The sequence below is a fragment of the Danio aesculapii genome, chromosome 14 (assembly GCF_903798145.1).
Source record: "Danio aesculapii chromosome 14, fDanAes4.1, whole genome shotgun sequence".
Taxonomy (NCBI): domain Eukaryota; kingdom Metazoa; phylum Chordata; class Actinopteri; order Cypriniformes; family Danionidae; genus Danio; species Danio aesculapii.
Window position 1 is genome coordinate 6,113,230 of NC_079448.1, and position 18,393 is coordinate 6,131,622.

General features: G+C 36.6%; 1 protein-coding gene across 1 annotated transcript in view; it reads right to left on the minus strand.

Annotated features, from left to right (window-relative positions):
- The window catches only part of gabra4 (gamma-aminobutyric acid type A receptor subunit alpha4), a 93,462-nt gene extending 89,332 nt beyond the window's left edge, over positions 1–4,130 (minus strand). Inside the window, exons 1-2 of the mRNA XM_056472442.1 lie at positions 3,742–4,130; positions 3,460–3,578 (exon numbers count right to left, since the gene is read on the minus strand). Coding sequence (XP_056328417.1) covers positions 3,460–3,578; positions 3,742–3,827 — 205 coding nt within the window. The 5' untranslated portion in view covers positions 3,828–4,130. The remainder of the gene's footprint in view (positions 1–3,459; positions 3,579–3,741) is intronic.
- Between the last annotated feature and the right edge of the window lie 14,263 nt (positions 4,131–18,393).

Sequence of the window (18,393 nt, forward strand, 5' to 3'; positions counted from 1 at the left end):
ATTTTGAGTCTTAATTTGGGCATAATTTTTTCTGTTTTAGCTAGCAGAATGATTTTTGGTGACACATCTTATTTTGACACATATTTTGAGAAAATGCTTTGAATAAAAGAAAACCTCAACAGTACACTCAAATTTACTGCTCTTTTGTTATGTTAGGGATGAAAACATCCACTAAATTAGACTGCTGTAAAATCCATCAAATCATTTAAATCTGTTAAACCTGATAATTAAAAGATTTTTCACCAAATCAAAGACATCATTTGTGAACTTGGCAATTAAAAAGTTAAAATCCTGTCATTTAAAACAAAAAAAATGTAGTTTCGATCAGGACTGAAGTTAATTAACAGATTCATCCAAAAAAAAAAAATATATATATATATATATATATATATTTATCTGATGCATTTTTACAGCAGTTTAATTCAGTGGATGTTTTCAAATTTGAACAGTGCAAAAGGGTTAATTGCTTTTTAAGGTCAATATTATCAACGCATATAAGAAACTGTTGTCCAATGACTAATTAACCTAACTTGCATAGTTAACTTAATTGCAGTATATATATATATATATATATATATATATATATATATATATATATATATATATATATATATATATACACACACACACAGTTGAAGTCAGAATTTTTAGCCCCCCTTTGATATTTTTTTCTTTTTTTCTTATTTCCCAAAAGATGTTTAACAGAGCAACGAAATTTTCACAGTATGTCTGATAATATTTTTTCTTCTGGAGAAAGTCTTATTTGTTTTATTTCGGCTAGAATAAAAGCAGTTTTTAATTTTTTTGAAAACATTTTAAGGTCAAAATTATTATGCCCTTTAAGTTGTTTTTTTTTTCAAGTCTACAGAACAAACAATTATTACACAATAACTTGCCTAATTACCCTAACCTGCCTAGTTAACCTAATTGACCTAGTTAAGCCTTTAAATGTCACTTTAAGTTGTATAGAAGTGTCTTGAAAAATATCTAGTCAAATATTATTTACTGTCATCATGGCAAAGATAAAAGAAATCAGCTATTAGAAATGAGTTATTAAAACTATTTTGTTTAGAAATGTGTTAGAAAAAATCTTAAACCATTAAACAGAAATTGGGGAAAAAAATAAACAGGGGGCTAATAATTCAGGGGGGCAAAGACTTCAACTGTCTGTGTATATGTATATATATATGTATACATATATACTGTTACTGTCCACTTAATTTAGGTATACCTGTCCAACAGCTTTTGCATTTAGGTATTTAGACATAGGCAAGACGATCTGCTGTAGTTTAAACCGAGCATCAGAATGGGGAAGAAAGGGGATTTAAGGGACTTTGAACGTGGCATGGTTGTTGGTGCCAGACGGGCTGGTCTGAGTATTTCAGAAACTGCTGATCTACAGGGATTTTCACGCACAACCATCTCTAGGGTTTACAGAAAATGGTCAGAGAAAGAGAAAATATCGTATATCGTGTATAGTAACTCAAATAACCACTCATTACAACCAAGATATGCAGAAGAGCATCTCTGAACACACAACATGTCCAACCTCCAGGTGCCACTCCTGTCAGCTAAGAACAGGAAACTGAGGCTACAATTCACACAGGCTCAAAGACATGCGGTACAGGTGAATTGAGAAGGCTAAATTGTCCATAGTGTATGAGTATGAATGAGTGTGTATGGATGTTTCCCAGAGATGGGTTGCCGCTGGAAGGGCATCCGCTGCGTAAAAAAAAGCTACTAATTCAACTAAATGTAATGATGAATTGCCACCAGAATGCATTGAGCTACAGTGACTACACCAAAAATGCTGGCATCCACACAATTCCTTCATGTTGTTCCAACAGAAATCAATAAGGTTAACTTAATTGTTTTGCTAATTTAAGTGGATTGAACATAAAACTATTAAGTTGTTTTCCCCAAAAAAACCTCGAATTATGTTGATTGAGCTCATTTTGAAGTAGTTGGAACAAACAGCAGATTATTTTTTTTTTAAATTCACAATCATAAGGACTACTTTTACTTTCTGTCAAAAGAAACAAGCATCCCATTTGCTATTTTTATGTTCCACAGTAAAGGAAAAAATATGTAACAGCAGGGTTTGAAACAGTAGAGTTTGTGCAAATGACACCGATTTCATTTTTGTGTGAAAACGATAGCGCCTATGACAAAAGTGCAATTCTTCCAACTCGAGTCCTCACACAACACGACAATCAGACGACAACAGCCAGGCCAATGATAAGAGACGAGCCCGAGCCCTGATATCCATCATCTCTGAAGCACTGCATTCTTTGGCAAGGGCAGCTCGTGCGATCATCTACTAGAACTGTGAACCCCCAGCATCTCTGTGAGAGCTGATGGAGCCCCTCCAGCCTGATCCAGCTCCGCTCGAGAGCTCTTGTCATGTGAAGGTGGGTGTGCTGCTCTGCTCTCTGCCTCTTCACTAAAGTTATATAAAAAAGCAGAGCTTCAATCCCAGAGCTCCAATCACATCCCGGCATTACGCACAGAGATCCACAGGCTTTTATTTGATTATTTATATCATGGGAAGAGAGAAAAAAAACCTTAAATGAAGAAAAAAGAGAGAGCGGAAGCTGTGACGTGTGCAAAAAGTCTTGATGTTCTTTTTTCCCCTTTCTTCTTCTGCTTTATATAGTAACTTTCATCAATAAGTCATTAATAAATATTATGTAATGTTTAATGCATCACTTATTCATGTATATTTTCGATTGCAGACTGTTGAAAAATATTCGATTCTATTTCTGACAGTTTCCATGCACACAACCAATGATCTGCAGTGCATTGTGCAGTTTTTTTATAATTTATTTCACGCTATTATTAAGTGCCATTTCAAATTAAATCGATCAAATGTGTTCATGTACTTTGAAATCGGGTATTCTTTTAATAAATCGGCGCCATGCATCCACTAAAGGGTTAATTCTGAAGTTTCATGCACAATGCCTATTGTAAAATATTCCCGGCTACTGTACACAAAACTAGAGCTGCAACACAGATACCGTGTAAACTGTCAATAATAAGCGCATCGTTTGGCCTCGCGAAGCAGATTAAACACTGACGCGCGCTGTTAAAAGATCGGAAGAGGAAACTTGTGAGCGGTTTACGCACACACACAGCGAACATCTGTACTCTTCCTACTTAAAAATGTGCATTAAGCGGCTTTCTCTGCGCGATTACATAACCAAACTCGCTTAAACATCCAAACAGCCGCGATCTGACAGATACACTGAGAGCAGAGAAAGAGTGTGGGCAGCAAAAGGACGTTTGGAGTTGGCTTCCACCTCCATCTCCCCTCAGAGGACACCAACCCTCACCAAACAAACAACACTTAGTAAACAGCGTGCGACCTGTGTAAAAACACACACCATTTGGAGTGCTCGTTTTGCGCACTGTGCGCTTTTCTTAGCCAAATGATTGTGGAGATTTTTTGTTGGCACTTACCCCCAAATCCAGGTCGGAGTCTGTTGTCGTATCCATCCAGGAGTCGGTCCAGAATGCGTGTGAAATTTTCCGGGTATAATTTCTCATCCTTTCTGATCTGTCCAGATATTCTCTTTATGCTAAAAACAACACAGAGCAAACTGAAGCATTTTAACATTGCGCACACATCAAATCTACGCCTATTTTTGGTATCAAAACAGTTGAAAAACGCCCGGGTTTGTCGTTTGTAACCTCGAGGCGCAAAGATGCCATGCGTAACGCTCACATCCAGTTGGAACTCACCAAGCCGCCACACAGAGAAAGTAGAGGAGAGTGGAAATAGAAGTGGGGTACATCGCAGTCACCATCTCCTTCTTGGCAGAAACCATGTTTACATGCCATTCTTTAAGCCTTCTTCACATTTCCCGTCGCCAAACGTCCCGAGGAATGATCGAGGAAACGCGCGGTAGCGCGCAAGACGCGCTTCACCATCACCCGCAAAGCCGTGCCAGCGAAGCATCCAAATCCAGAACTCGCTGTGCGCCCGATGGATCGCCTACATCCAAACCCCAAACTCAGTGGTTAAGAGAAGCATATGGTGAGGCATCCTGTGGAATCGTGCGTCTCGCTGAGAGGAGGTTAGAGGAGAGAGAGGAGGACGCGCTGGGTTCCTACACACAAGCCTCAGTGCCAAAACTGGGACGTGCGTCCGACGCGCAGCACATTCACGAGCGCACTTAACAGAAGTCTGCCTGCTGCGAACGTGCACTTTGGTGATGTAGTGGCGGCAGCGCGCATGCATCAACTCTCTTTACGCAGCAATTGTCGTGCCTGATCTTGCCCGTGCTAAACTTTGACTTTCTGTGAGGGGTGTTAATTGATTTTAGTAACTAAATAGTGCAACTCTCGGGTTCCTGGGATATAATTAATCCCGTTTGAGTTTATACATTAACAGCTCTCGTTCTCACGGAAAAAACGGCAAACTTATCTGGGGTTACGTTGAAGAACGCTGAAATGGGTCAGTGTTTGTCGCAACGTTACACACATGCTCGCGCACGATCTGAGGTACAGTCACACTGTACGGGAAGTAGGACAAACCACACGCAGCTCCATAGATTCCTGTACACCTGGGACAGGACGAAGACTTCGATGTAGCGTGCGCGCGCGCCTGCCGTCCTGGGAAGAACAGTACTGTATACTTGGTTTCCACTCCGCTTGGTTTTCGATGGGACTCGTGGAAAAAGAGAAGCTAATTAACTCTTGTCCAATTGTTTTTGATAGCAATCATGCTCGCCGATCCTTCTCAGCACAAGCTGACACGCACACTAGTCTGCACGCGCATAACAACTCCAGTCTGTCACTATCGCAGCCTACTGTATACACACAGCATCATATTTGGGGCTGATCTAGAATCAGCTGCTGTGTCTTACTTTGTCGGCTATAAAAAGCAAAAGCTCGTCCACCATCAGCACTGCGTGTGATCTGCGGGCAGCTGGTGGCGTTTTCTCCGGCCTTATTCACAGGTTCCTCGCGTGCGAGAAAAGCTTATAATAACATAATGAGCTAGAGGTGGCACTCCAGTGTAGCCTCACATTATGCATATGTGGGACAATAATGAAGATCAAAGAAACCTTTTAGCCAACCTTTGAGTCAAGAAATCAGGCAGGAGTGTGTAACGTTGCCGTGCTCTTCATTATGGACTGGAGTGAAGGAGAGACGCGCTGCTCGTGTGCCATAATGCTTTTTTTCTTCGTAGTGATTATGATTTAAAAAGAATGAGGCTTTGGAGGCTTGTCCTAATTTTGATATAAAATAAGGCAGCACTACCTCATCTCTCCTCTTCAGCGTGAAGCGGAGGATTTGTGCACAAAAGCACATCAAATAGTGAAATCGAAGAACTTCTGCCTAACTAACGACTTTACAGCTATAAAACAATCACAGTCTTATGTGGCATTGTTCATTGTTATTCCAAAGGCAATATGTTTCAAGAATCTTTCACCAAGGCATAAATCTACTGAAACGAGTTTTCTGTTACCTTTTACTGTAACCCAAACTTCATGTGTTGGTATAAAATATGTATAAATAAACAAATAAACAAATAAATGAACGGATGATTCAATGAATGTATAAAACATCAATAATATTTTAACAACTCTTGGCCCACACGTGTATTTTGGTTCTTTTAGTCTAGGCCAAAAACAAAATAAAACGGTGGTTCATTTAGAGTTCACTAAGACACCTTTATTTATTTATTTATTTATTTATTTATTTATTTATTTGTTTGTTTGTTTGTTTGTTTGTTTGTTTCAGAGTTCTCGGTCTAATTATTTTCTCCACACCGGGTTTGGGATGGCAGAGTTCACACTTACTCAAATAAAAAGTATACAGAGCAATGCTTATAATTTAATTAAACTGAAAAGGATCTTTTAATTAATTCAAGAATCATATAAAGAAGTTTTTGTCAACACTTATTATATTCTACTGTATTTTCAGCTCAATCTAAAAAAAAAACACTTGAAACAACATTTTTTGGGTATATTTTACCATTTTATCATAAAATTGCCAGTAATTTACTGTAATTTTTACAGTAAATTGCAATTATTGATTTACAGTGTGCTTCTAAATTTAGTTATACTGACAACCAAAATTGCCAGTAAGTTGCTGTAAAATTACAGTAAATTTTAATTATTAATTTACAGTCTGTTTGTAAATTAAGTGTTACTGGCAAACAAAATTGCCAGTAAGTTACTGTCATTTTTTTAAATGACACTTTTAAATTGTAATTATCAATTTACAGTCTTATTGGCAACCAAAATTAACAGTAAGTTATTAACTTATAGTGTGCTTGTAAATTTACAGTCATATAGGCAACCGAAATTGCCAGTAAGCTGTTGTAAGTTTTACAGTAAATTTTAATTATTCATTTATAGTCTTACTGGTAATCCAAAAATGGCAGTAACTAACTGTACATTTCACAGTAAATTGTAATTGATTATTTACAATGTGCTTATAAATTTACAGTTTTGCTAGCAACCAACATTTCCAGTAAGTTTTACAGTAAATTGTAATTATTTATTTACAGTGTGCTTGTAAATTAAGTCTTACTGGCAAACAAAACTGGCAGTATGTTACTGTCACGTTTTACAGTAAGCTGTGATTATTGATTTACAGTGTGCTTTTAAATTTAGTCATACTGGCAGCCAAAATTGTCAGTTACTGTAAAATTTACAGTTCATTATAATTATTAATTTACAGTATTACTGGCAATCCAAAACTGTCAGAACATTACTGTAAAATTTATAGTAAATTGTAATTATTAATTTGGTCATTCTGGCAACAAAAATTGCCTGTTAGTTACTGTAAATAATAGAATAAATTGTAATTATTCATTTACAGCATGCTTACAAGTTTACAGTCTTGCTGGCAACCAAAATTAGCAGTAAGGTACTGTAAATTGTATAGTTGTGTGTGATTATTAATTTACAGTCTGCTAATAAATTAAGTCTTACTGGCAACCAAAATTACCGGTAAGTTATTAATTTACTGTGTTCTTGTAAATTTACAGTCTTACTGGCATCCGAAATTGTCATTAAATTACTGTAATTTTGTACAGTAAATTGTAATTATTGATTTACACTGCACTTGTAAATTTACAGTCATACAGGCAACCAAAATTGCCAGTAAGCTGTTGTAAATTTTACAGTAAATTGTAATTATTCATTTACAGTCTTACTGGGAATGCAAAAAATAGCAGTAAGTTACTGTAAATTTTACAGTAAATTGTAATTGTTTATTTGCAGTGTGCTTATAAATTTACAGTTTTGCTAGTAAGTTACTGTACATTTTACAATAAAATGTAATTATTAATTAACAGTTATACTGGCAACTAAAATTGCCAGTTACTGTAAATTCTACAGTAAATTGTAATTATTAATTAACAGTATGTTTATAAATTTACAGTCTTGCTGGCAACCAAAATTACCAGTAAGTTACTGTAAATTTTACAGTAAATTGTAATTAATAATTGTAAATTTACAGTCTTACTGGCAAACAAAATTGCAATTAATGTAAATTTTACTATCTGCCTTTAAACTTTACTATCTGCCTTTGAAGCGCATCTTTTTCCATGTGTTTTCTTTAACATTTATTTGATTAGTCAATGTTTTACCAGAGCTTGACTTTTGAAGGCTCTTAAAAGTATGAAATGGACTGATATTTTTCACTGTCTGCTCTTTTAGGATAGTCGCCACTGAAGGTCATGGTGTGCTCACGGTTCCATCAGTCAATCCATGCTGTCATGATATCATTTTCTTCCATCCCCAGAGTGAATAATTGCATCCGTGCCTCAGGTGAGAACTAAGAACCAATGAAAGAGCTGCTAACGGACAGCTTTATTCAGATCTCACTGGACTTAACTATATACTGTATGATTAAGCGGTTAGTTGCATTTTATAGCTCACATTTAGAATTATTTATTTATTTATTTATTTATTTATTTATTTATTTATTTATTTTCCCTGCTTGGAACAAGAGAATTACTGCAATAAGACGCATTAAAACACAGTAAGTGGCTTTGAGAAAAGCATCTGCCAACAACCAGACAGCAAAAGCCAGATTTAAGAAGACTTTAAGAAATTAATATATCCCTAATGAATAAAAGTTAATATATTGTGAAAAAAAAAAAAACACAAAACGAATAAGTTAACTTAATTGTTTTTACAAGAGGATTAATCATAAATCAATTGAATCGTTCTCAAAAAACCTCAAGAATTGTGTTGATTTGGCTCATTTTAAATAAGCAGTTTGAACAAGCAGCAATTTTTTTTAAATATCACAGATTCGCAAAAATATAAAGCAGCCCAATGGTTTTCAACACTGATAATAATAATAATAATAATAATATTAATAATAATAATAGTTAAAATCACGAATTAATTAAAATTTAAACTACATTCAATAAGAAAACATGCACTTTAAATTGCAATAAAATTATTTTATAGTAATAGTAGTATAGTAGTTTATAGTAATTTTGATGAAATATAGGACAAAATAAATACAAGAATAAAATAATGTTTAAACTACACTCAATAATAAATATATATTAAATTGTAATAATATTTTAAATGTAAAGTTTTACAGTAATTTTTTATTAAACAAAGACATAAATTACTACTGGAATAAATTAATTATTAAACCATATTCAAAAAGAATGTATTTTTAAAGTGTAATGCCATGTCACAATTGTCTCATTATAGTATTTAAAAAAATAAATCTACTATTTTTTTTTTTTTTAATTTCCTTTATTTAGCCAGGAGATCACATTGAGACAGCACTGTCTCTTCTTCCAGTGAGACCTGATGAAGTAAGAAGTTAAATTTGAACCTACCTTTAATAATAAAACATGTATTTTAAATACAACCGTGCACCGCTTCGCATCAGGCTGCTGATAAGCTGTCAGGCTTTATTCTGCGAAAACAACCTCCTGGGTATACGTCATCCTTAACTAATCACACGGCAATACTCAATTCCAATTGGTCAGTTGCAACACTTGAAGGTATGTTACTCCCAGATAACAACCGCATCTGGGAACTTTGAATCACCTTTAACATCAGTAAATATGTCCATATACTTACATCCACATTCAAATGTATCTGCTTCTATGTTAAGCCACAGATTTTGATGGTTTTTGTCTGTTTGGCTCTGTCTTGTGAATAAATAATACATAGGTTAGTACAGTGGCTCACAAAGTGGGGGTCGGGACCCCTCAGGGGGTCTTGTGATAATAAGCAGGGGTCGTTTGGTGATTTCCAAAAATCGAATTCATTTTATGAAACTATTAGAATGAGTATATTTTGTTGATATGCTACAGAAGATAATAATAGTATTCAATAGTTATAAAACAACACACATTGCCATTGGATTTCCACCTCTGGGGCCTCATTACATTAGATTACAGACACAGCAATAGAGTCAGATGCAGCAGATTGATTTCCTGGCACCAGGTTAAACTCTCTGACACCTTTACAGGCCACAACAGAACATAGAGGATGATCTCCGAGTGATGTTCTCCAAAATTAAACATATTTGTTTTGATTTTAAAAATTAAAAAGCGTTTGCAAGATTTGTATATTTATAACCACCGCAGAGGACATTGGAGGATGCGAGTGATTGGCGTTGTTATTTTGGGGGTCGCATGCTGAAAAGTTTGGGAATCCCTGTGTTAGTATATGCGTTATTCAGCCAGTTTCATTTTAGTCAGCTTTGCGCTTTTGACTGTTTGGCACCATCTTGAGACTGAATAATGCTTAGTGTATACGAATAATGGTTAGTGAATACTCCATCAGCTGTTTTTGTTTCTGTCAGCTTTGCATATAATTAAAGAATTAATAAACTATTACTGCTCAGAACAATGCTTTTTGTCAAATTTTTATGTTTAGTGGCAAGTAGCCATGTAATATGTGAGATAAAGTACACCCAGGATTGTTATTTTCAGTGGATACATTTCAAGGAATGTTATTCCCAGATAACAACCGATGATTAACACAGGCTTATCAAGGAACTTCGAATTACCTTGACCGCCAGTGAATACATTTACATCCATATACTTATTTCCACATTCATCTGCATCTGCTTGTCTGTCACGCCACATGTTTTGACTGTTTGGTGCCATCTTGTGAATAAATAAAGCATAGGTTATGTGTTTTGTCCAACATAGGCTCATTTTGAAAACGTAGCCCTATATACATTTCTGGAGAGCTCGAATTATGTAGTCAGAAAAATGAATTTCGTCTTTAAAACGAACGCTACGGGGCGGTATGATGCCGTTTCTTTTCACGCTACCAGCTCACTGCTTACCTCCAAGTGGAGGGCTTTCACACTGTTACCAGTTTGTCCAGTGGCTCACCGCGTACATCAGAGGATTTGAGACGGAGAGAGAAGTTGACCATGATAAGGGGTTCGAGTCTGGAGCGAAACAGTTCCAGAAAGCGAGTAAGACAAGAACAGAATGCAAAAAATAAAATAAACAACTAAATAACAGGGTGAAAATGTGGTAAAATATGAAAACGTGGTAAAAGTCAGACTTTTCTTTTTCTGCATTGCTTTTTAAAACTGTCAGTTGGGTTTAGGGAAGTGGGTGGGCGCTGGTCAATATGTGCTTTGGAAAACACTATTGGTTGGGTTTAGGGGAGGAAGGTCGGCGTAAACCAGGGGAAGTGACACTGACAACAGAGGTGCGGATCCACATGTAGATTTATTAGCGAGGTCAGGCCAGCAATGGTCAACACAGGGGCAAACAGATGTATAGAATCGTAGTCAATAGGCCGGCAGATGGTCAGAGGCAGGCAGTAAACAGGATTAAACAAATAAACAAGGCAAGGATCAAAAACACGGTAAAGCAAGACAAAGGAAACTATGTTGTAATGTCACTTTAACAGATAACAAGACTCAGCAACAACTGTGAGTAAAGCTGCGGTCACACTGGGCTTTTGTCCCCATGGACTTCCATTCATACGCACGTGAATGCGTCAGACAGGAAATGCAAGGTCATGCGTCCCATTTCGAAGGTCACGGCGGTGCAAAGTTCAAGCTTGGTGAACTCTGACCTGCGAAATCGCATCACTTGACTGCGTGAGACCAATCGAGGATCAAAACATGATCTCTCTGGACCGAAATTTAAAACATGGACTAATCGCTCGCTTTTTCTAATGTCTAATCATCTTGTTTAATCCCGCCCCTTTTCGCAACGCCGTATGACAGAATTTCGCATGCACAAACTCCAGTGTGACCGCAGCTTTAGTGTGCTGTATATATAGTGCAGTAATCAGTCCAAAAGCAGCTTCAGCTGTGAGTGTCTTATCAATGGTGACTTGGAGCAGGTGAGTGTGTGTTGCATGACTGGATCTGTAGTCCATAAACTGGCAGATTTGTAGTCCTATGTGAGTGTGGGTGTTTTCCAGCGATCTTTAGTGATCATGACAGTCGGTCAGTCAGTCAGTCGACAGCGGCCTCTGGTGGATTTACGCGAGAACAGCAGGCGTGAATGGCACTCGCGAGAGAAGTTTGAGATGTCAAAAAGCATACACTGTTGCCTCAGGCAGATTAGCGAAAACAAAAACTGCAAACAAAGCATACCTCCTGGGACGTATTTGGCACTCTTCAGAAATATATATAGGGGTACGTTTTCAGAATGAGCCTGGGCTGGCTTTATTCAGCCAGTTTCATTTCAACTTTGCGTATTTGACGCCATCTTGTGACTGAATAATGCAGGTTAGTGTATACTCCATTAGCTGTTTTCATTTCTGCCAGCTTTGCATTTAATTAAAATGTTAATAAATATTAAGGCTCAGAATTTGTAGCCATGTAATTAGCAGAATAAGGAACATCCAGGATGGTTGTTTTTGCAGAATAAAGCCCTTCAGTCCAGGATGTATGTTATCCCTGACTTATAGTTTGCATTTAGCATTGTTTTTCCCGTTCTCTTTATCATAAGAGACCAGTGGCCTTTTTTGGGTCACAACCCACTGGTCGAGAAGCACCACAATGAAAACGCTTTAACACAAAAGTGGCTTTAGCAAAAGCATCTGCCAACAGCCAGACAGCAGAACACCACGGATCTTCTAAAAAGAGCTGGACAAGCCGATAACACAGTGACGGACGCCACACCGTGAGCGGACAAACCAGAAAAGAGTGCGCGATAGGATATCTGAAGCGTGTTCGGGACAGCTGTGAAGCTCTGAGAAACGCTGGAGCGTGGCTCTTTCAGATTGCGTGTAGTGTGGGAGAACGGCTGTGGGCAGCGCATGGGCTTTTTTCAGCACAATAATACAGGGATTTGTCAGGGGCAATGGTGATCAGAAGGAAATGTGGCATGTTTTTGGTTGTGTGTGTGTCTGCGCGCGTATGTTTGCTCTTGTCAAGTGCTTTTCTGTGGATAGGATTTGATTACCAGACAGTTTGAGTCACAGTTCTGAGTCATTAGTTTCATTTGCCAGTCCTTCCATAAGAGCTGCATGGGGAAAAAAACACATGCAGTTAAAATGCCCCTCTCTTTTTTCTCCCTCTCTCTCTCTCTCACTGCCTCACTCACTCGCTAACACCTCTGTTGCCTAAATGTTTTCCCAATGTTCCTACATGTTCCTGATTGATAATACACATCGCTTAGCAGTGTGTCTGCTGTCTGCCTGCTTAAATTGAAACAAATCAGGATGTAATGTAAACCATGGAAAAAAATGTTAATATTTGATTATATTGTAAACAAAGGAAATAAAAACACTGTAAACATTACGAAAATCCAAACCAATCCAGGCTTATTGCGGATACGTACCCAGGTCTACATTTCTAGGGACAGCGAAATATGTATCCAGAGGTACGTCTTTTTGCCGTTTTTGCAAATCCGCCAGACGCCGCTGTGTATGTTTATGATGATCTCAAATTTATTTCGTTCTTTCATGTCCTCTTCTCGCATAAATCCACCAGAGGGCGCAATACAATTTAGCCGACCAGGGGTACATTTCTGAAAACCATCGATAGCCAACTAAGGTCGCAAGCTTCGGCCTTACAAACATAGTTCGTTGATTTGGCATTTCCCGAATCTGTCGTTCCAACGAACATTCGCAAACTGCATCGTAAACTTGTATGCTTTTAACTACACCTCTGGAGCTGTGGTTAGAAGCATAGTTCCTGGCTGTGTTTTATTCCCAGTTATCCCCCTATATTCTATTCGTTTAGAACATTCTAACATTTAAACTTGGAATTATTTTAAAAAGCATTAAAGTCATCTCTCCTAGGTGTAATTTGCTTTCAAATTATTTTTGCAGTTCAGTTTTAGCGATCTTCATACTGACAATTGCGTTCCCTTAATTAGTAGAGCACTTTGAAAACATTTATGCCATTTTGAAAGCTCTATTACTTAAAAGTGGAATTTATGTTACGTCTGTTACGTATGTTATGCTTGTGAATCAAAAAACATAGCATACGTTATTGCTTTTAATTTATAGTAGGGTATTTATTAAGTATCTGTACTGTATATGACATGGGACTGTTGGTTAGAACATTTCTGCAGTGGTTTGAATGTCAAATTGTAAAAGTACACTGTTCAAAAAATGAACAAAAATAAATAAACAAAATCCTACTTAATAATAATAATAATAATAATAATAATTATTATTATTATTATTATTATTATTAAGTAGGATTTTTTTCCATTTCTGTATAAATTGCCTACTGTAAATTACAACCATTAACGATTTATATGATTTATATATGAGGCTAGAATACGTAGCTTAGTGATTTTATATGGAATAGTCTCAAAAATATTTGTAAAGGATACATATATAGGTCCTAGTGGCACCCGGTGTGGTCTTCTGCTGCTGTTAAAAGCAGAACTCCCACTCACTGGATATTTTCTCTTTTTCTGACCATTCTCTGTAAACCCTAGAGAAAATTAGCGTTAACGAGCAGTTGGATAGGTGTACCTAATTAAGTGGCCGGTGAGTGTATATCCCTTTGTTAAGCCTGAGTGTTCTCCCTGTCCTTGTTTTGTTTATACATTTTAATTTGAGTTATCAATAATCCCCAAAGACTGCATTTGGATCCTAACATTTGTTTCACTCGTTGCACCAAACGTCAGTAACTAGTTACTGTCATTAAATTACTTTTACCTGAAATGTTTGTTCTCTTGTTCATATATATATATATATATATATATATATATATATATATATATATATATATATATATATATATATATATATAGTTAGGTCCATAAATATTTGGACATCAACGCAATTCTCGTTGACTGCTGACTGTCAGCTTTAATTTGAGGGTATTTACATTCAAATCAGGCAAATGGTGTAGAAATTACAACAGTTTGCACATGTGCCTCCCAGTTGTTAAGGATCCAAAAGTAATTGGACAGAATAATAAATCATATATTCTTGGTTGCAAATCCTTTGCAGTCAATTACAGCCTGAAGTCTGGAACGCATAGACATCACCAGACGCTGCGTTTCATCCCTGATGGTGCTCTGCCAGGCCCCTACAGCAACTGTCTTCAGTTCCTGCTTGTTCTTGGGGCATTTTCCCTTTAGTTTTGTCTTCAGCAAGTAAAATGCATGCTCAATTGAATTCAGGTCAGGTGATTGACTTGGCCATTGCATAACATTCCACTTCTTTCCCTTCAAAAACACTTTGGTTGCTTTTGCAGTATGTTTTAGGTCATTATGCAACTGCGCTTTAAAGCTCTGTCCAATGAGTTCTGAAACATTTGAATTAATTTGAGCAGAAAATGTTGCCTGAAACACCAGAATACTTCTGCTTCTGTCAGCAGTCACATCATCAATAAATACAAGAAAACCAGTTCCATTGACCGCCATACATGCCCATGCCATGTCACTACTACCACCATGCTTCACTGCTTAGGATCATGAGCAGTTCCTTTCCTTCTCCATACTCTTCTCTTCCAATCACTCTGGTACAAGTTGATCTTGAACTCATCTGTCCATAGGATGTTGTTCCAGCACTGAGAGGGCTTTTTTAGAACTCTAATCTGGCCTTCCTGTTTTTGAGGCTCACCAATGGTTTACATCTTGTGGTGAACCCTCTGTATCCACTCTGGTTTAGTCTTCTCTTGATTGTTGACTCTGACACACATACACACCTAACTCCTGCAGAGCGTTCTTTATCTGGCCAACTGTTGAACTCTAGACCTTTTATTTGCTCATTGTAATAGGGATAATGAGGGAATAACACACACCTGGCCATGGAACAGCTTAGAAGCCAATTGTCCAATTACTTTTGGACCCCTAACAAGTGGGAGGCACATATGCAAACTGTTGTAATTCCTACAGCGTTCACCTGATTTTGAGGTATATACCCTCAAGTTAAAGCTGACAGTCTGCAGTTAAAACACATCCTGCTTGTTTCATGTTAAACCGATTGTGTTGGTGTGTAGGGACAAAAATGTTAGAATTGTGTCGATGTCCAAATATTTATGGACCTAACTTATGGACAAAACTGCTACAAGAACTTGGTAACAATTTATATCAAGGTTGGGTTAATTAATGCATTTACTAACATGAATAATCAATGAACAGTAGATTTATTACAGTATTCATTCATGCCAATTAATATCAGTTAATGAAAATACATTTGTTGTTAATTCATGTTAACTCACAGTGCACTAACTAATGTTAACAAGCATGAATATTGTCCATACTCAGTTCATGCTAGTGAACTCATCTGTCCATAGGATGTTGTTCCAGCAAGGCTTTTTTAGAACTCTAATCTGGCCTTCCTGTTTTTGAGGCTCACCAATGGTTTACATCTTGTGTTGAACCCTCTTTATCCACTCTGGTTCGTCTTCTCTTGATTGTTGACTCTGACACACATACACACCTACCTCCTAGAGAGTGTTTTTGATCTGGCCAACTGTTGAACTCTAGACCTTTTATTTGCTCATTGTAATTGGGATAATGAGGGAATAACACACACCTGGCCATGGAACAGCTTAGAAGCCAATTGTACAATTACTTTTGGACCCTTAACAAGTGGGAGGCACATATGCAAACTGTTGTAATTCCTACAGCGTTCACCTGATTTGGAGGTAAATACCCTCAAATTAAAGCTGACAGTCTGCAGTTAAAGCACATCCTGCTTGTTTCATTTTAAACCGATTGTGTTGGTGTGTAGGGACAAAAATGTTAGAATTGTGTCGATGTCCAAATATTTATGGACCTAACTTATGGACAAAACTGCTACAAGAACTTGGTAACAATTTATATCAAGGTTGGGTTAATTAATGCATTTACTAACATGAATAATCTATGAACAGTAGATTTATTACAGTATTCATTCATGCCAATTAATATCAGTTAATGAAAATACATTTGTTGTTAATTCATGTTAACTCACAGTGCACTAACTAATGTTAACAAGCATGAATATTGTTCATACTCAGTTCATGCTAGTGAACTCATCTGTCCATAGGATGTTGTTCCAGCACTGAGAAGGCTTTTTTAGAACTCTAATCTGGCCTTCCTGTTTTTGAGGCTCACCAATGGTTTACATCTTGTGTTGAACCCTCTTTATCCACTCTGGTTAGTCTTCTCTTGATTGTTGACTCTGACACACATACACACCTTTGCTGTTAATTCATGTTAACTCACAGTGCACTAACTAATGTTAACAAGCATGAATATTGTCCATACTCAGTTCATGCTAGTGAATACATTAACTAACATTAGCTAATGGCATTTCATTGTAAAGTGACCAAGAATCTAAAAGGCAGGAGTGAAAAATATCTCCCATATGTTTTGCTGTTGACGTCAAAATGTGTGTGTGTGCAATCAAACTCTATGGTATTTTGGCACAACTGATCTGCAAGCAGCCAATCGAGGCAGATGCCAACATGGACAGGTTGTGTGACATGCCCTCATCCTGGAAACAAAAAAAGAAGAAGAAAATACATGAATAAAACTACACGAGGTACAAAAATACAACCCAGACTGTATTAAATATAGATCACAGCAAGAATAAACACAACCTCAGCCCAACACAACCTCTTTTGCGAGTCGAATTACTGCCTGCCAACAGTAAGAATCCATTAAAATCCAACACATATTTATAAAGAGAAACAAAGAAATGAAGATTTTCAGGACGTTTTTGTCGACTTTTGAACCAATTGTGTGTACAGTAGCAATTCTGACCTCCAAAACAGACAAACCCAGTGAGACTCGCTGTTGTATTATGAATTTCTCCATAACATCTCAAAGGTGAGACAGTGGAGCTGTGCATCAACAATCTGTGATCTGGCCTCAGGCAAAGAGAAAAGCAGCAGGAAAATATGCTCAGCTCAAACCTGTAAAACAAATCCCCCTCTGCAAAAAAAAAAAAGCAGAGAAGCAGCCAAATGAAAGATTCTGAATGCTTTCAGCCAAAAACCAAAACCGGAAATTCTTTGTAATAATTATGATATAATATAATTTTGTAAGGCTTTTGAACTCTTAAGTTCATTCCTTCTGAGCTTCCTGTGTTAGCTCCCCTGTATATTCTTTCCCCCAATTTCTATTTAATAGAGAGACGATTTGTTCAACACTTTTCTAAATGTAATAGTTTTAATACCTCATTTCTAATAACTGATTTATTTTATCTATGCCATGATCACTGTAAAACATTTATTATTGAGAAAACATAAAAAACAAGGCAACTTGATGCAGTAAGAACTTTGAGTCGTCTCAACAATTGTTTTTTAGTTCTTCTCAGTAACAATATTTTGTTCAGCTAACATAATTTTGTTTATTCATGCAATGTTGATTATTGTATTTTACTAATAAAGATATTCCTGTCACATCAACTGAAGCAACAGTTACTGCTATTGAGTCAACTTATTTTTTTTCTGTTAGTGGATTATTTTTTTTTCAAATTTGCAAAATAATTAATTAAAACTAGTTAGCATATCATCCTGTTTATAATCTAATTTAATATAATTTATATACTAATTTATAATATAATTTAATTTACTTAAAAACGACAAACTAGTAGTAGATGTAGTAGATGTCGTTGGTATAGTGGTATCAGAAGTAGTGGATGTGTAGTAGTAGTAGTCGTTGTCATTGTCTGTGTAGTAGTATCAGAAGCAGTAGACGTTGTTGATGTAGATGTTGTAGTAGCAGTCATTCCTGTAGTAGTATCAGTAGTAGATGTAAAAGTAGTATCAGTGGTGGTAGTCGTTGTAATAGGTTCAGTAGTAGTACACATTGTAGGAGTAGTAGTGGTTGTGGCTGTAGTAGCAGTAGTAATAGTTGTAGCATTAGAAACTCTCTGTAGTAGTAGTTGGTGTAGTACTTGGGATTTATTTTTATTATTATTATTTTTATAGTGGTTGCTGTTAATGATTATTACTGTTGTCCTTTCTTGCTTGTTTACTGTCATTATTACTATCATTATATCACTAGCA